General features: G+C 39.3%; 1 protein-coding gene across 1 annotated transcript in view; it reads left to right on the top strand.

Annotated features, from left to right (window-relative positions):
* The window catches only part of ubxn4 (UBX domain protein 4), a 67,699-nt gene extending 48,673 nt beyond the window's left edge, over nucleotides 1-19,026 (top strand). Inside the window, exons 7-13 of the mRNA XM_005952007.3 lie at nucleotides 1,971-2,025; nucleotides 5,952-6,116; nucleotides 8,495-8,622; nucleotides 13,966-14,068; nucleotides 15,661-15,792; nucleotides 17,236-17,453; nucleotides 18,252-19,026. Of these exons, the coding sequence (XP_005952069.1) occupies nucleotides 1,971-2,025; nucleotides 5,952-6,116; nucleotides 8,495-8,622; nucleotides 13,966-14,068; nucleotides 15,661-15,792; nucleotides 17,236-17,453; nucleotides 18,252-18,390 (940 nt within the window). The 3' untranslated portion in view covers nucleotides 18,391-19,026. The remainder of the gene's footprint in view (nucleotides 1-1,970; nucleotides 2,026-5,951; nucleotides 6,117-8,494; nucleotides 8,623-13,965; nucleotides 14,069-15,660; nucleotides 15,793-17,235; nucleotides 17,454-18,251) is intronic.
* Nucleotides 19,027-19,660: the final 634 nt, after the last annotated feature.

The raw sequence follows: 19,660 nt of genomic DNA, 5'->3' as shown, positions 1-19,660 counted from the left end.
CTAGATAAGCTTGATAAGAGCTCAACGATCACACCACAACATCTCCATGTTGACAATTCGTGGTTTCAATGACATCTTTAATAACATCTTTGCTAAAATATCACTTCTTTTTAAGAGTCTTCTTTTTTTGGAACCTACAGAAGCCTTTTTAATTTAATCCTTCTGAATTGCATCATAGATTGAATCAGCCATACTTCAGTTCGAGCATGAATCACATCCAAGTAAACTGAATTATGACCGTTTTCACAGGAAATAAAAAAACCCCCGCTGAACTGAAGCCTAACTCTGTCCTGCCTGCTCATTCTTATTCCCCCAATGATAAAAAATGTACGATATAAATAAACTGTTCTCATACTGAATGAGATATTTACATCGTTCTGTCCTCTATTAAAATCTCTGAAGCTACTGTTAATACTAACGTCTAGTTGTTTTAAAAAGAAAAATGGGGGGAAAAAAGGAGAAAAGATAACGTATGACACACCAGTCTCACATTTACAGTTTTATCTTCGACTGTTTATTAAGGTAGTAAAAACCTCTTCCTCTCAGTATCTTCAGAGGAAGCGCAGTGACACCTGCTGGCTATTGATATGTATCCCTGTGTGGGAACTTTGGGAAAAGAAACACACCTCACATCTTACCAGATTGCACATTTATTCTTCTTTCACTGACATGTTGTGCTCCATTTGGCGGCAAGGAGCATAATTACGTTTTCAGACTACTCTGTAAAAAGATGAAAAGTATTGTTTGTGGACATTTGCACGGGTGCTTCCTTTTTGCTCAATATCTTTATATTACCCATAAACCCACCTTTAAACACTGGACTAGGGCATCACTGAGCTTCTGGACAGTCAGAAAAGATGACGAGGAAAAAAAAAAGAAAATCAGTAACCTGCTGTTAATTTTATTAACACCAAAGCAGCTAAAACTGATTAACAAACCCCTCTGCTCCTTAGCCGACCAGATTAATAGTTTAGAAGTTTACTGCACTTGATACTCTGAATAAAATGTGTTTGATATTTTTTGAGCAGCATACAGATTTTTAGCTAAAAGTTTGATTCACAGGTTTGTTTTGTATATTTGACTATAAGGAAAATTACACAAAAGGTGCAAAGGAATCATGCTTCAGACATATTATGGTCATGTTTTGAAAACCTCTGTCCAATCTTAAAATATCTTAAAAAAAACAGAACAAAAAACCTCCAAAACAAATCACTATTATATTATATGTTTGATTTACCCTGTGCTATTGGGTTTCTTTTGTCAGAAATGTCTTCTTTGTGTATATACTCGAACCTACTTATCATTTCATTTCACAAAATAAGTTTATGTGACAAAAGTCAAATCTTCTCTTTGTTTCTGCTCATTTCTTTATAATTTGACAGCAGGAAGCAGAGACTCTGCAAATAAAGGAAAAATATCAGCCTCTTCTGCTGTTTTAGCAGGATTTCAGAGTTCAGCTTTTTCACTTGTTTTAAGCACAAATTTCAGTTTCAGCAGAAATTTTGCTGATTCAACTCTTTTCAGCAGACTTTTCAGAATTTTCACCTCTTTTCTGCCCAAATTCTCCTGATTCACCTCTTTTCTGCAAAATTTTCAGCCTTTCTACCTCTTATCAGCACAATTCTCAGCAGCTTCTGCTCATTTCAGCACAATTGTCAATCTCTCCACCTCTTCTTTGTGAGAATGAGTTTGACTCATTGAGCTAAATACCTGCCCTTAGACCAGAAGGGCCAGGTTCGAATCCTGCTCAGGGCAACATTTTTTTTTTTTTTTTGTTTCAACTTTTTCAGCTTTTTTTCCAGCAGACATCTTCAGCGTTAAGGCATCCACACTGCATTTTTGCAGGAAATGCAAATTTTTTCTAGTCATAATTAATTTTGGCATTTCGGGACTGGGTTACGATTGACATGAGCCTGCAAAGATAAAATACCAGCTCAATGTGTGATTGGATCATTTTCTTACTTTGTCAGATTGACCAAGAAGCTGGAGGAGCGACGAGAGCAAAGAAAGAAAGGAGAAGAAGAGGTAAGACATTTTGAGCACTGAAAACTGTTTAACCAGAAAGAGCACAGTGTTTGTAGGCCCTGGTTTTTTGCAATGATGCTTACATAAAGTGAAAAGTGTAATATCAGAGAAACATAACAAATCCGATGCCTGGCCATAGCATAGCCCATTTATCTTTGTTTACGCTAAGGGAACAGTCAGACCACACTTGAAGGCTTTTCACCATGTGATCCACTGGGACATCTACAACAGCAATGTGTTGTTTCAACAGATATGAGTTAATTACCTTTGAGCTGAGGTCACACGAGGGCAAAGTGGGCTCTTCTGTGAAGGTGGCGTGGTGTTTTGATGCGCTCTGTTTATTCGTAAACTCTGCTTTGCATTCAACCAGAACTTCTTACACCAGAGATAAGCTCATGAACATAAGGGCTGCAGCCCATTAAGACTTATTTCTATCATTCATCACCTCAACTGCCAACATTTGGACCGTTCTTATTCACAACGTGAGACACCGTAGGAGAGGAAAGCCAGACAGTGTGCTCATGTGTCTCTTTCCTCTCCAGTGTGTCCTCACCAGTGTTGGTCAAGTTACTTGAAAAAAGTAATCAGTAACTAATTACTGATTACTTCCCCCAAAAAGTAATTCCGTTACTTTACTGATTACTTATTTTCAAAAGTAATTAATTACTTAGTTACTTAGTTACTTTTTTAAAACACGATTTACAACCTGAATAGGTGATAAAGCGATAGATCTTTCAGCCCAGTTCTACTTTTTCTACATAATCCATCATACAAAATGTAATCAAATGGAAAAGTCCCTTTTTAAAACTTGTTTTATTAGTTTTAATCTTTTAACTTTATGCATCAAGCAAAAATTTAATTACATGCAACATTCTCTGACTGGAAGAAATTTGTTTAATATTTAAACCTATTTTCTGCACATTCCAGCACATAAAAAAAAAATTTTTTTTTGTGTGTTTACACTCACTAGATGCAAGTAAAACACAGCAGAAAATAAATAAAATCAAAGACTAGCGGTCCTTTTGCTCTATTTTCACCTGTAAAGCAGGAGTAGGGTAGGCGGAGGTTTACCCTGGAGCAGGTGTGCCGCAGCGGTCAGTGGAAGAATCCGCGAGTTTCTCTGTGAATTTCCCATTACGTCGTTGCGTACTCGGTGCTTGCTTGGAAGTTTAGGGGTTTTTTTCGCTGTAAAAAGAAGTTTTCTTCCCACGCACGATGGACGCTAATGTTTTTGCCACGTTTTATGGAATCAAACTCAAAGTAAGATCAGTACTTCCACGCTTTAAACACTGCACGCTCATACTCTCTCCTGCACTCGATATATGATCCATTGTTTATCTGCACACAGCTGTTGTCACGAACCTCACACTCGCTTACGTCACTGTCATGAGACAGTCTCGCCAAAAAATCTCGGTTTTAGTAGCGCAGTAACGCAGAGTTCCTACGGGAAAGTAACGGTAATCTTATTACAGTTTTTGCAATAGTAATCCCTTACTTTACTCGTTACTTGAAAAAAGTAATCGGATTACAGTAACGCATTACTGCCCATCTCTGGTCCTCACAATAAAACAGATGAACTCCAGCGATTGAGAGGGGAAAAACAGAGACCCCTCTTCATCGGCTGTTTTGTGGAAATGTAGCTGTGCGGATCAATATTGGGCTCTGTGATGCAGCTGGCAGGATTCCACTTCTTCAGAGCAGATTGGCACACGGAGATCTGCAGCAAGACAAAAGCTGGAGGAATCTGTGTTTATATAGGCAGTGGTTGGTTTAACCATGTGACTGTTATTTAATAACATCGCTATCCTTACCTAGAAACTTGTTTCATCCACTGCAAACCTTTTTCCCCATTTTGAGTATACTTCAATTATTTTGCTCAGCGTGATTATTCTTCCAAAGGCCAGCGTACAGGAGGCCCAGTGTGTGGAGTGAACAAACCCAGAATCCTCAGGTATTGTTCTTGGTGATTTTAACAAAGCAAACCTCAGACAGGAACTCCCCAAATACAGACAAGTTATTAAATGTCTGACCAGAGAAGACAACATTTTGTTACGTCATAGTAAACAATGCCTACAGCTGTATACCATCATGCACCAGGGTGAGTTATAATGACAAGTCCTGGTTCCCAGCTAAGGAGGCCAAAGCTAGAAAAGAGGGAAGTGTTTCAGAGTTGAGACAGCGACTGTTTCAAGTCATCAAAGTAAAGGTTTAGCAAGGCAGTATGAGAGGCTAAACAGACAGAAGAAAATACAGTGGCTGTCAGCTTATGACTCTCCTTCTGTCTGGAAAGGGCTCGAGAAGTTAACCAATTACAAGCCTAATGCCACCCAGTCCACCAACAGATCACCAACAACCTGAATAGCTTTTTCTGTCACTGACAAACAGTGAAAGAGTTACCTGCCCACCCCCCGACTCCAATACAGGAAATGGATTACTTATTACTAGGGGCAAGAATCTGGCGATGTGATATATATCACAGTACAGGGGAGACGATACGATATATTGTGATACTAAAAACCAGACTATATTTGTGATATTTTAAGACTGAATTTAATTGTAGGAACTAACAGTAAACAGTCCAAACTGTTAAATGCTTAACATCTCAACCAAAATAAAGGGCTACATTTCACTAGAGGAAACAAAAACACTTGCTCTTTAAGTTCAAAAGAAATGGAGAAATTAACATCTTTATCAAAGTCATTTCAAATAAATAAAAAAAGGCAGTCACTGTAGTGTTACGTTCCCCTAAAAGGGTCCAGGCGATGAGAGAAAGTAACAAAAAAAGGAGACAGAGAAGCAAAATGGTTAAATTAAAGAGTTTTATTAAAGGTTCTATTAATAACTCAACTAACAGAGACTGACAAGCCGCTATCACCATTTAAAGAAACAAAACAAAACTGAAGCGTCGGTCAGTAAACTGAAAAGTAAGTCAGAAAAGGGTTAGTAACTAAGCCAAGCCACCAAGTAGGACCAAACAACCAGCTGCAACCACTCGCATGGCACTCTGGCACCGGAGCTCACCTTTCTCTTGGCTGAAATACTTTTACTTGCTGATGGAAGGCAGCTGTACAAAAGAAAAAGGTGGCACCTAAGGCAGGAGAGCTGGTAGGACCACACAGGCAACTTCAGGAGGAGGCCCCGATAGGGCCGTAACAGTAGCAACACAAACACAACTACTTTCATCAAATATCAACTCTTTTGAATAACATGAAAAAATATGTGAACAAGGTAACATTGAGGTCTTTCTTATTAAGTACTTTGATTTTAAAATACTAACCCAAAAAATGCTCTCAGCAACATCAAAACAAAGCACTTTTATGTTACTTTAAGATACACGAATATAAATCAAAAATGAAACTGCCTGAAAAATTAACCAAGTAAATACTGACAAACAATATGTGCTATTACAATAAAGTACAGCCCTGCAATGTCCATCAGTAGAACACTTTTTGTGCAACCTGAAAAAGGAAATTTAATTGTCTTCCAATGTAAATAAGTGCCTATGAGACGGATGAGACCAAAATATCAAACTCAAACCTGACATTTTACATGTTCTAACTGATGCTCACGAGCGTTTGGTACCACAGTGTGTTCAAACACTGCAGACAGAGGGGGCTGTAAGTGACCTGGAAAAGTTTGAACACCTGTAGGAATTAGTAACACAAGCTTTCAAAGCTCGATCAACCCCCATTGGTGCAGAACAGCTTTAAACTGTGTTTAATCCTTGTTTTTATAGACAGCGGCACTTTTCATATCATGGGTATTGTCAGTAGTGCTTTGTTTTCATTTGGTGACTAATTTGTTTTGTAGTGTTCCTCTTAAACATGTTGTTACAGCTCTGACCTGTTAGTAGTGTGTTGGATGATGTCTTTTTAGAATATGAGCCACTCCACGCTTAACCTACCTGTGTTTTGTCTCTGATTCAGAATGAAATCAGAAAGGAAATGGAGAGACGGAAAGTGGGGAAAGACATGCAGGACTTCAAGAGGAAACAAGAAGAGGAGAAAACCAAGCGACTCTTAGAGGAAAGGAATAGAGAGAAGGCAGAGGAGAAGGCTGCCAGGGAACGGGTCAAACAGCAAATTGCTATGGTAACCTTATCTGCTCCGTTTGGAAGGAATACCAAAAACAATCATGTCCCCCTCAGAGAAATCTGTCCTTTGTGTTTTACATCATCAGACCTTTAGATAGTTGTTAAGTTATATATTAACTTATGCTCTATTTAGCATGTGTTGAGCTACTGTTGCGAAATCAGTTTTACCCCGGTTCTTTTATTCGTCGAGGCATCCAGAGACGGCACCGGAACTCAGTAGTTATTTCACAAAACCTTTATTCATCTTTATTCATCTTCATTTAAGCATGCATCTTCTAGAAGGGAAGCCTTGCCAGGCCGGTGCCCCCCTGCAAAATCTTCCCCCCTTTGTCTGTGAAACACAGTTTTGTAGGGGCGACCCCATCATAAAACCCCCACGGTGGGCTGTCTGTGTGTCTATGTGCACGAGCACATGAATGTCTATGTGAGTGAGTGTGCGTGACAGTTAAAACACTGTGGGTGTAGGTGACTCCCTAGAGGTCATAAAACCCATCTCCCTTCCAGACCACAGTTATCCAGTTACAAATGTTGAGACCCCCACCCAAACATTCTCTGGGGAATTTCCACTCAGCTTTACTTTCACAGTTCAACTGCGGAGGGTCTCCTATACTCTACTCCTAAGTTCATGACACAATCAGGCCTTTATTACATTGAGGGCAGTGTCAGTGTCTCTACAATAATTCTAGATTCTATGTTTACACATTTCTAAACTCTAAATCAGCTAAACATTTCTACACTACTTGCAGTATATATCTGTTTATCCCATTGTGGTCCCAGCTGTAATGGAGCGAGAGGTCAGTACACACTTGTACAGGCTGGAAGTCTGTGGAAGGGCTAACACAGAAAGTCCTGAAACGCCCCTGCTGTGTCAGCTCTGTGACAGGAAAGAAAATGGATGGATGTGTTTTCATTTTGTTTTGGGTGAAACTTGAAAGAAAGGCATCAGAGCTCAAATGTGACATATTTAAAGTCTTTATACAGTATTTTCAACATGTTGACTACACACAAAGCACACTTGTAGGAATCCTAGTCTCTTCAGTTATAACAGTTTGTGTCACTGCTGAAAAAAATGTATCAGTAAGTTGAGCGTGAAGACTTCGGTGGATGTAAGGCACATTTTAATGGATCGTTTACGTGACCCCATTGTTCACCCCTACAGAATTTTTTTCAAATTCATTCAAAACTTTTTCAGCTGTCTTGTTTACAGACAGAATGACACAAGCGTAGATGCAACCAAAAACATAACCTGGTAGAGGTGATTAAGTGTAGCCATGTGTTAGATTACTGGATTACAGACATCTTAACAGATTTTCTAACGTCTGTTTGAATTCCCATGCTAAGGACAGTTGTAGAGTTTACTGTGAAAGACCAAAGGTTTTGACAGTAAATTTTATTTCAGTTGTTGTAAACATCTTATAATCTGATATTTGAAATTTGCCCCACTCACATCCTGGGTGTAAAGGCGTCTGGGAAAGGATCTAAAAACTGGATTATAGATGGCAGACAGTTGGTGTCGTAAGCCCCGCCCTCCGTTCAAAGATGGTCGTTCACAGTGGACATAGATGGCTTCTTTCACTCCTCTTTCCATCTTTTCTGTCCAAAATGTGAACACTGGCATCCTCGAAAGAGTGACCGTTGTCCTTTAGATGCAGATGGACCGCCAGGTCCATGACCCTCTTGGGACGCTCCCATAGGGCTTAAAATCTGGGACTCTCCACCAGTTGCTCTTAGAACCAAAGAAGCTTCTCGGATGTGAGGTGAATCGTCTTCAAGGAAACTTAAAGAAATTCCAGATGCTTTTCTTTCCAAGCTTCTTAGACTACGATGACCTGGATCACTGAGGACATTCACAGACATTCTGTTTTGCGTTCTTCACTTTCTACCCCTCAGCTGTAAAAACCTGGTGGGGTGTTGTTGTCACCCTGCTGAGTGAGCAATGTAGACACCCAAGTTTTTAGATGCAGTAAGTCGAGAATGATGCGATCTAGGAACTTCAAATGAATACAATAGGTACATCTACTAAAAATCTTGGACGAGTTTGAATTTTGACCTCAACGTCAGAGTAAGTTTTCCAAAGATCTTGTGAATTTGATAACTTGAGAAAAGGTTACATAGGATTTTGAAATTAATACCATAGGTGTGTGTACTAGGGGCTGAGGGGTAGGACTGGTGACTGCCTGTATTTTTGTACTATTGGTTTTATTTAATTGGTGGCTGTAACAGAGTGATTTCCCAGTTTGGAGAGAAAATAGTGTTTTTATTTTATCCTGTTTTTTATTTATTGCAAAAAGTAATTGTTACTACAGTATTGCATTACTTTGGAATGTGTTGTGCCCAACTCTGGCTGTATCTGCTTCCTGTCTTTGTGTTTTGCAGGACCGAGCTGACAGAGCAGCGCGCTACACCAAAACACGAGAGGACGAAAAGGCTGCTAAGCTGGCGCTGCTGCAGGCCAGGCAGGCAGAAGAGGAGGCCAGGAAGGAGGCATTAGTTAGGGAGAGGAGGTGAGTGGACCATTTAAATTTAAAAAGTAATGTACAGCAATCACATGCATTATTGAGTCAACTGATAGGTGAAGCGAACAATCTCTTCACATCCCGTTTAGAGTCCGACTGATTTTTAAGACTGATGTAGATATTTGGTCAGTTAAAATTTGATATGTGAGCCAATATTTTTCCTTTCAAACTAATAAAACCTAAATACCTCCTCAACATTTGTTGTGTAGTTACATATGAGTCCTTAATAAGATGACAATGGTATTTAAAAATACGTTTCTTTTATTGTCACAAGTTACTTGACTGACTGTGCTTGGATCAGCTGCTTTTTGCGATTGTGGCGTTCAAAACCAACATGGAAGCTGCAAAGTGCCCTCTGGTTGACAAACTATACAGTATAATATGGTTGAAGGGTGTTTATCCAGTCCTTTTTTTACTTTATTAATTTTCTCATACCAATATATTTTCAAATAGCCAATATTGGCCTTGAGCTCTAATCACAATCTGAATGAGCATCCACAAAACCCACACAGAACCCAAAAGATCCACTGCCAGTTTGAGAATTGCAGGTTAAGTAAGGGCACTGAGAGGAGATCCAGCATTATATGGTAAATTGACTTCTTATATAGCACTTTTTCTGCTCTACCTGAGCACTCAAAGCGCCTTGTTCACCCATTCAAATAAGCACTTTTTTTCTATACGTTTCTGTGTAAGTGTTCTCTAACAGTCACACACATTCATAGTGGTTTATACTCTAATGGATGCATCAGAGAGCAACTTGGGATTAGGCATGCAGACTGGAGTACCAGCCTTCTGATTGGTGGATGACCTGCTCATCTTCCTGAGCGACAGCCACCCCACATTTACATTTGATTTCCTGTTTGTTTCAAACTGGACTTATGACAAAAGGGACCCGAGGCCTCATCATCGATTTTGGTAAGTTTAATGTGTAATTTGTTATCTGTTCAGTAATGAGTCTCAGCTAGCTAGCGCACAGTCAGCTATCAGAGGAAAGCCAGGGTAGATAATGCATGCACAAAAATGAAGTTCCTTACCCCAACTAAGGAAATCACTCTGTTGTGCTTAAATGTTAATTAAATGTCAGTGCTGTTGTTTAGCTATTAGCTTTGCTGGTCATACTGTAGTCGACTGAAGGATGTGAAGATCTGCAGCAGGTGTTGAAACTGTTGACATGAGAAACTGAGAAGTTATTAAGCTTGCCCCAGTCAGTAACCATTACTGTGCATTTATTGTAAGTGATAGCAAGCGGAACTTGCTATTAAATGTAATTATGAATGTGCTACCAATGACAGGGAAAACACAGCATTAACCAAAGATAAATTACTGAGAAATCTGAACACTTTCCCACAGTATTTTGGGCTGAATTCACACACTGTTGGTGATATTAATTGAAATATGGATTAAATACTGAAAACACAGCTGATAACCATAAAATAAAAGAAACAGGGTTTAACTAAAGCTGTCTATGTGTGGCTGAGCTGTTACAGCTCAGTTTGTAATTCACATTAAAACTAGTTAGAGCCTGGTAAACTCAATCTGTGACTACTGGCGTTACATCAAGGCCTTATCACATCTAAAACTATATACAAAATTAAACTTTAACAAAGCAAATTGACCTCTCCTTTCATTTCATAGAGCACTATCATAAAGCTCCTCATCCGTTTGCATTGATCATTTACATTACTTACCGCAGTGAGGCTATTTTCACCACAAGCTGCGCTTGTTTCGCACTTATAGGAGATTGATGCTGTCTCCGTTTTACAGGTGTTTCTGTCTCCCATTTATAATAACTTGAGATAGGAGTATTGTTCAGCTGTGTGTCTGAGGTAAAACTGTATTTCTTTTATTATTTTTATATCATTGCATATTAAGTACAATTACGCAATTTGAGCCATGAGTGCAATTGTTGCCAAGTGCAGTGATCTGATTGTCGGATCCGTTTATTCGGATCCCAAAATATTTTTACCCTTGAAATATTCACATGAATTTTACGCATCCGGTGTGAAAGGGTCTTTACTCTGCTCAAAAAAAGTTAATCGGTACAGTGCTTAATCAGTCTTTTAAAAGGACAAAATTTTGAGGAATTTTTCAGCACCACATTTTAATATTTTTATTACAAAAATGTGATACTGAGATAGTTTGTTTCAAATATTAATTTTAAAAAGCAGTTTGAAATATTCTTAATGCATTATGTTTCATAAAATTGGGCTCTATAGCCCATGCTTTTAGTAGTTTTTACTACTTTGTACATCGTAGATATATACTGAACACATCAAATATATGAAGCAAGATATATGGAATTATGTATTAAAGAAGAAATTGATTTAAAAAAAAAAAAAGTCTGATATTTTAGATTCCTGAAAGTAACCACCCTTTACTTTCCAAAAGTTGATTCTGTTCATCTGGACGTTTTCAGTGGGAGAAATGTTTCGTCACTCATCCAAGTGACTTCTTCAGTCTCAGATGACTGCAGGTTTCCAACTTTATAAACAGAACATTACCACAATGACTGAAACTAGCACCACTTAATGAACAACGGGCTGTGAGGTCAGTTCCTTCATCATAAATATGCAAATTGTCATGACCATTGATCACAGACCACTGATCAATGGCCATGAGTACCATTCAGAGAGAGTTGGGGAATGGCTGCAATCACAGCATTGTAAGATGGTTAAAGATGTACCCTTAGGCCCCCTAATTGATTCAGAGAGGGTATTTCCCTTTTCACGTAAATGGCTCCTTGACTCCCCGCACAAACCAGTATTCCAGGATGTGTACTTCCTCATCGTTGAAAGAGTGTCCACTGGCCTGAGCTGAGACTGAAGAAGTGACTTGGATGAGTGACCAAACGTTTCTCCCCCTGAAAACACTACGTCCCGAAGAACAGAATCAACCTTTTGTGACCAAGCTGTGTAAGGGCTATTTGACAAAAAAGAAGAGTGATGGAGTGCTGTGCCATACAGCCTGGCCTCCACAGTGACTTAAACCCAATCGAGATGGTTTTTTGATGAGGCGGACTGCACAGTGTAGGCAAGAAGGCCAACAAGTGCTTAGCATCGAGCAGGGATAGCTCAGTAGGTAGAGTGGTCGCCCCATGATTGGAAGGTCGTGGGTTCTAATGCACTGAATGCAAGGCTACCCTGAGGCATCCTTGTGCAAGGTTTTGTCTCTACACATTGCTCCCCCTGGCGCTGGACTGATAGCTGCCCACTGTTTTGCTGAGTGAATGGGTTAATGTAGAGGAGGGGTTTGAAATTAAAAATCTCTGGGAACTCCTTCAAGACTGTTGGAAAACCATTTCAGGTAACTACTTCATAAAGCTCATTGAGAGAATGCCAAGAGTGTGCAAAGCAGAGGGTGGCTGTTTGAAGAGTCTAAAATATAAAACGTTTTGAGGTATTTCTTACTTTTTTTGTTTACTACTGTGTCCATTCATAGTTTTAATGTCTTCAGTGAGAATCTACAATGTAAATAGTCACGAAAATAAAGAAAAATGGATAAATGAGAAAGTATGTCCAAACTTCTGACTGGTAGTGCATGTTGTCAACTTCTAGGGCAGCAGATTAATATAATTGTGTTAATACCTCTGTATGTTTTGCTCTGTTTTTTTTTTTTTTTAATGTTGACAATGCTTGACTGGCCTGATCTTTGCTCAAAATAGGTAAAATAGTCTGCATTAGTAAAAATCTAAGAGCTGAGAAAATCAGGGCTTGTTTCAGGACAGGGATGGACTTTATTTCAGCTTTGAGGGACAAACTGAACAGTTAACTATTTGTGATCATTGTTTTCTCTTTGTGATTTCAGGAGCTGCCCTCCGATTCAGAGCCCAGCAGCACACAGAGACGACATGGGCAAATCATTCTACGTGTCTAGTTCTTATACTGAACACACTTGTTTTTATATTGTAAATAAATCTAAATACCAAATACATCAAATGTATGTAATGTATGTATATATTAAAATTAAGTGATACCTTAAATATAAGTCATGACAAAAGCACGTTATGAGCTGTCAGTAGAAACTGTAGTTTCACCAACAAAATAAAAGAGAAAAAATTCAATAGGGATTAAATGTGTTAATATCATCATTATATATCCACACGTACTCTGCTTCTCCTACTTTTGTATTTTAGGAGTATAAACTGTGATTTGGTGTTTAACAAAAAAAAATCCACTGTTACAAGCCGAAAAGTTGCTAATCTAAATGGGCTTGTGTCTGATGCAAGTATGTTTTGAGAAAAATTAAAGCTGCAGAATAGCTGACATATAAATGTTAAAATAATGATGAAAGCTCTTTTCTTATAGCCTTCTGTAGGAAATTAGTTGAAAAGGAAATTTTCCACTAATAAGTGTGATGGCTGAAACCCAGTGGTGTTTCCCACTTGAGTTGTCATTCTTTTAATATTTTATCTAATTCTTTTCTGTTGATGCCGCTTTCTCCTGTAAAATGCACCGTGAAACAGCACAAATGTCATGCAGTAGTGTGCAGTGAAACAAAATCTAAAATATCCACTGATTCTTTAGATGACTTGGTTTGGAAATCTTTGACTTGGCTAAGTTTGGCCACAATGAAAGCGAGGATGATCACCCTCTTCGTGTAAAACAGAGTTTGGTGCTCATGACATTTGTATCCTGTTGGGACTAAATGATGTGAATTTGAAACTGTAAACATTACCTGATTGTGTTAGGAATAATTGCTGCTTTTTAATCACTGTGAGGGAGGGAGAGTGTACTTTATGTGTCTGAAAATGTGAGGAGTAGTTAGATAACAACTCACACATTTCAGTTTGTGTAAATGTGAAGGTCTCGCCTCGTCACACCACCGCCACCGCTGAAAGCCTTCTATAAGTGATGTCACCAATGGATGGATGTTGCACGTATTACACAACAAAAGTGAATGAGACACGAGGCAATTACAGAAGATTTAAAAAAAATGTTAAGACTGAATCCAAAAAACTAATGTGAAAGTGGAGAAATTATGTGTTTTTGTTTTTAGTGCAACTATAAATTAGTATGAAAATGTATCAAGTTGAGTTTACTTTAGGTAACCACATGGAGTTTCCACAGCTTGCATTATTTCAATAGAAAAACTACTATTATAGCAATTTGCTAACTTGAATTGTTAAAAGTCAATATAATGCATATCGAAAACATGACTAATTCATACGTGTACAATACAAAGTTCCCAGGCTGTGGCCCTAAAAAGTGGTTTCCCATTCAGCAGGACTAACCTTTGCTTGACTGTAGCTTCCAGCAGTTCTGTGAACAGTCTGATGTGCATGTGTATATGCATATGCTGCTCAAATTTTATCCTCTCCTCGCTCTTCTTCAGTACCATAGCAAGGATCCAGTTCCGCCTCCCAGACGGCTCCTCCTTCACCAACCAGTTCCCCTCACAGAGTAGACTGCAGGAGGCTCGAAACTTCGCTGCTCAGGTCTGTCTTGATTCTTGAATTTCACATCCTCTCTGCTCTAGTTGAGCAGTCCAGATATCCTAATATATAGATATTGGGATCAGGTTATCTTTGTCACAATCGGCTCAAAGGATATGACAACTGGGAGACCACACACAGGCTTTTAAAGGCTGTAAGATATATTAATGAAATAAAGTAAAGAAACTCAAACACAGTTTAAATGTTACAAAAGCCATAACAGAACATAACCAAGGGAGCATAATGAGCCACAGACGGGGAGAGACAGAGGTTCAGTCAAAGTGGCTTTATAATGCACCATGACTGGATTTCTCTGGTGTGCTGCATCTGTAATTGGGTCAGCTCCTGAGACTTAAAACATGCGGTTGAACTACTAAAAGCAGAAGACAAATCAATAGGTCTGGCAGGACACCTCTCTCTTTCCAAGTGTTTAAGGAGCAAGTTAAGATATGTAGCATCTTCCACTCCTCTGTGGGGCTTGTAAGCAAACCGTAGAGGATCCAACATAAAATCTCTTGCCTGGATGACTGTGGGACAATTACAGCATCCTCCCAGACACTAAGAAGATGTTATCATTTTAAGGACTGATTAAAGATGTTGTGAAACACTGGACTCGGCTCCTTCGCACACTGTTTAAGGAGCTGTCCACTTATATTGTCTGGTCCACGGCACTTTTTACCTGAATGTGAAGAAATTTCTCACAACTGTTATAAAAGAAGTTTAGAGCATTAACAAATTCTGTGTGAATTAATACCCTCTAAAATATCCTGAGCACTGGTCTTTGCATCCTGGATTCCTACAGTGTTTTTTTTTTTTCTTTTCTTTTGCAATACCAAGTCCAGGTTATTGCAGACATTTTATTTTCGAAGAGGAAAAAAAAAAGTCTGTTCACAGCCAGCTGGATTTCTCCTCCTCAAATTTCTGCGGATCGATGAAAGGCTTGTCGGCTTGTTTAGCCTTTAGGATTTCTCCTTTCAGCTCTTTGGTAGCTGCCTGCAGCTCTGATGCCTCATTCTTTAAATAGTGGACAAAACTGCCCAGATTGCTTGAAGACATCCCATTCAGTGCATTGGAAACAGCCCCACAGGCAGAGCACTGCTTCCTCATTCCAGTTCTTAATGTACATGATTTGGACTTTTTCCCTCCTGACAACAGTTTTATAGCTAGGCAGATGTACACAGTTATGTGTCGATCCCAGAGGTGGGAATTTGAGGGATTTAAGAAAGACATGCTGATAAAGGTTAATGTTTTTGGGTGTTTTTTAAGACATACATGATTATAATCATCCAAAATAAAAATTTGGGGCACCAGGGATAGTGTTTGCACAGTGTTAACAACTAGAGACAGAGGCAGGCCTTCTGGTGAATGTACACTGTGGTACTAAATGTATCGCTTTCAGCTGTAGTGTGTAATGTATTTGTGGTTGCGCTGCATTTTTGCTAATTCAAGCATCAGGATGATTTTCTGCTTGCTGATTTTTGTAGCCTGTGTGTTAAACAATACTCTTCATTATTCAGAGTATGTTAAAGCATGTCACCCAGCACTGTATCACTTCATGCTAAGTCACTGTAAAATGTTTGTCCTGGTGTCCTCAGGAAGTTGGCAACCGCTATGGAAACTTTTCCCTCGCAACCATGTTCCCTCGGCGCGAGTTCACCAGTGAAGACCTAAACAAGACTCTGCTAGAACTGGACCTGGCTCCAAGTGCTTCTGTTGTTCTTTTGCCAGTGAGTAGTCTACTTTTTAGTAGTTAGTTACTAAGTTACTCAGAGAGTTTCATATTCAGCCCAGGCCTTGGCCTTAACAGGTTTGTTTGGCAACAATTGAAGTTTCACCTCAGCGGGTTTAGCAGAATGTGGAAATCCCTGCGAAACCTTAAAAAAAAAAAAAAGTTTCTTTCTACAAACCTTGACTAAATTAAAAACTGCAGATTTCTTTTATGGTTGGCAATATGTCTGTGAAGGTTTATGGTTTATGGTTGGCAAACATTTACAATACTCAAATGTCTTGAGTCACTTGTCATTGCTTTTCTGAAGGAATGTACTGTATTACCTTGTAACTTTTTACCCCTCAGCCATAAAAGGCTTGTATTGTCATCCTGGACGGACACAAACTTGGACGTCCAAGTTTGTGAATGTGATAACTAAGAACAAAGTGATTTAGTAGTTTCGAATTGATACTATAGGTGAAAAATCTCAAATCTCAAAATTTAAATCTCAAAGTTAGAGCTCAAATTTTCTGAAAGTCTTGTAAATGTCATAACTTGAGAACAATGGGACCATTGCCAGTATTTTCAAAGTGGTCTTGAACAGTAGTTCTCCAGGCTTAAGAAATTACTTTCAAGTCAAGTCATCTTTATTTATATAGCACATTTAAAAGACATCAAGTGTCGGCCAAAGTGCTGAACAGAGGGATAATATAATAAAATAATTAAAATAGAAAGAAAACATTTTAAAAAAAAGAATTGTAAGACATGTAAGAGTATATAGCATATAATGTACATGCAAATATGCACATACATATACAAAACTGTACACATTCACACACAAGCACACATATGTGAACATAACGTATATACACATACAACACCATCCAATAAGATAAGAGACCAAATAGACAGAATCAAAAAGATATCAAAGTCCCGTTTTTTCAGGGTTTGCTGTGGTGGTATTTTTATGTTAAGTATTCTATTATACGGGGGGCTTTCCAGTACAGAGAGTGGATCTGAGCAGGTAAGCTGACCCTGAACCACTCTCGCCTCAAGGCACTTTATGTTGCAAGGTAGACCCTAAATAATACGCACAGAGAAAAAGCAAACAATCATGACCCCCTATGAGCAAGCACTTTGGCATCAGTGGGAAGGAAAAACTCGCTTCTAACAGAAAATAACCTCCAGCAGAACCAGGCTCAGGGAGGGGCGGAGCCATCTGCTGTGACGGTTGGGATGAGAGAAGGAAGACAGGATAAAGACATGCTGGTGAAGAGAAACGCAGATTAACATGTAGAGGGAGCCATGAAATTCTCTGAAATTTTCTTTGACTTATGCACAAACTCAGTTTAACATAGAAAAGTGTGGACACACACACACACACACACACGTGTGCATGTTTGAAAAGGTGAATCCTTTTTAAATGCGCCTCCTGTGACAGTGTATGAACTCTTCTTCTCAGCAATCAGGCAGGCCTGCAAACACAGTGGTCCAGTCCTCTGGTGGTGGCATTTGGGCAGTTCTGGGTACACTCCTCTACCCTCTGCTGGCTGTATGGAGATTTCTCAGTTCCTTTGTGTTTGCAACACCACCCCCCTCTGCAGCATCTGTCCAGCCCAGGGGTCCCGCTCAACAGTCCAGCTCTTACAACAGCTCATCAGCCTCAAACAAGGCAAAGAGGTGAGGGCCATTTTGCAGTCTCCACACATGTAGAAGCACACATCATTAATGCGCATATAATGCGACTTTAATGAGGTTCTTCTTAGGGCTAACATTGAATCCCTGATTTTCTGTATTTTTTTCTTGCAGAAATTCACATTGAAGGCCTTTACACCTGTGTGTAACATTTGTGCAGATATTTCCTATTTTTAAAAATATTTTTTGTACTTAATTGTTCTTAACGCAGTCTTTCATATCCAGCGCTTAGTGTCATCAGACATATTTGCAGCATTTCTTTTTCTGACCCAAGCTTTTTTTCCACAGTATTTCTGATCTGACCAATCAGACCACTGTATTTGACAACAAGTGTGCAGGTAGCACAAAACATGCGCTGCTACTGAATATACAAATAGTTTTAAGTCAGACACACAGTTACATGCTGCTCCGGGTCACTCAGCTTCGTGAAATTACTTCTCTGCCTCCTCAGATGTGCACTGAAATATGTACAAAAGCTTCCATGATGTTCCTGCTGAAGCCTCCTGTTGGGAATCGGATGACCCAGAATCTCAGTTTTTTTCTTTTCTTGTCTAAAAACATCAAGACCAACTCATTATCGCTTGATGTCGACTTCCTTTTTCTTTCTTCATTTTCAAGTTTGGATCGGGAAAATTCTAAATGTTGTTGATTTTTCACAACGTGTGATGGCCTTAATATAATGACATTTTTAGACATTAGATGTATTGTTTCTTTTTCTTGATTTGGAGAGTTTATGTTCTGAATGTGGTAACTGGCTTACTGTCCTGTTATTTTCCGTTTCAGGGGAAATCTCTCCAAACACACGTTGGAGAACCGTCCCAAGGAATTCAAGAAAGATGGTAAAGTCTGTAGGCTCAGGACTCAGGAGGACAGTGAGGATGACAACAACACTTGGAATGGAAACTCCACCCAGCAGATGTAGTGCATTCAGTAACAGCAGCTTCTCCTTCCTCTCACTCTGTTGCTGTGAATTAGTTCAGTCTGACCAGTTCCAGATTTCTGCAGCACGTAGACCTGATCTATTTTTCGTTTTCTCTTACTGTGTTCCAGCCCTATGCTCTGCACCATGGGTAGCTCGGTTATAATAATCCACAGAGCCTCCTTTGGGCTTAATCTCAGTGCTTTGTGTTAATTTTGACATGATTCTGACACTTAATTAGGCTCCGATTTTAGCAGGTTGAAACCCCTGCGACCATAAAAGACTACACCAGCACCACCTCTTTCAGTTACAGCTCCTATGTGATTACTGTTAAGTACATGAGGCGGTTAAACCAAACTGACTTTGTGGAGAAAATGACAGGAAAGAGTTGACCTACAGGTCTTGTAATCTGAGTCCAGCTTTATGTTTTGGAGTCACTGCGTTTTGAAAAGCGCGCACTGGTATGTCTGCTGCTGCAGTCAGAGTTCTACCAAGTGAGACGCAGCACACCTTCACAGGACTGTTGGGATTAGTTGGCAGTGGGTGACTGTTGTAGTTCTTCTAATTCAACATTAAAAATCAAAGCAGCTTGTTTTTGTTTTGGGGTTGGTTTTTTTTAATAAAATCACTTAAACTGTGTCTGACTGCTTTAGTGATGTCATCTGAATTCAGACAAACTGGTTCAACAGACTCACTGTACTGTGGTTGCTTTTAAAACTGGAAGCAACCTGGTGACCAGAGACCACAGAATGAATATTTGCCTGTACGTAGTTTAGCATTTGTCGGCAATTTACCCAATTTAAGTGGATAAATTTTGGGACCCTTGCAAACTTAACTTTGCAGGAGCTGCAGTCTTTGAAGCTGACTCCTTGTGCCCCTCTTTGTTTAAAATTCAGTCATTTTCAAGTTTCACTCTTCCATTCACATTAAAATATGAAGAAGGGCGTGAGAGAGTTAAAAAGTCAGCTTAATATGTATATAAAAACATATCAGAGAGGGGAAACAAATTGGCCCAGCCACTGCTACAGATATGCGGATGACACCTGGGTCAAAATCAAAACTCAAGAAGTATCCTTCACTGCAAACATCAACGCTGTGGATAAAAACAAAGTTCATCAGGGAAGACATAAAGAATAACTGTTTGCCAATCCTGGACTGTGCCGTGCACATTGAAGGGAATGGAAACCTCAACATTAAAGTTTACTAGAAGCCCACACATACGGACTAGTACCTCCTCTTTTACTCCCACCACCCTCTGGAACACAAATGTGGA

The sequence above is a fragment of the Haplochromis burtoni genome, unplaced genomic scaffold, assembly GCF_018398535.1.
Source record: "Haplochromis burtoni strain Fernald_Lab_line unplaced genomic scaffold, NCSU_Asbu1 Contig_1159, whole genome shotgun sequence".
NCBI classification, from domain to species: domain Eukaryota; kingdom Metazoa; phylum Chordata; class Actinopteri; order Cichliformes; family Cichlidae; genus Haplochromis; species Haplochromis burtoni.
Note: the sequence above shows the minus strand (reverse complement) of the source record. Positions and strands in the feature narration are given on the sequence as shown.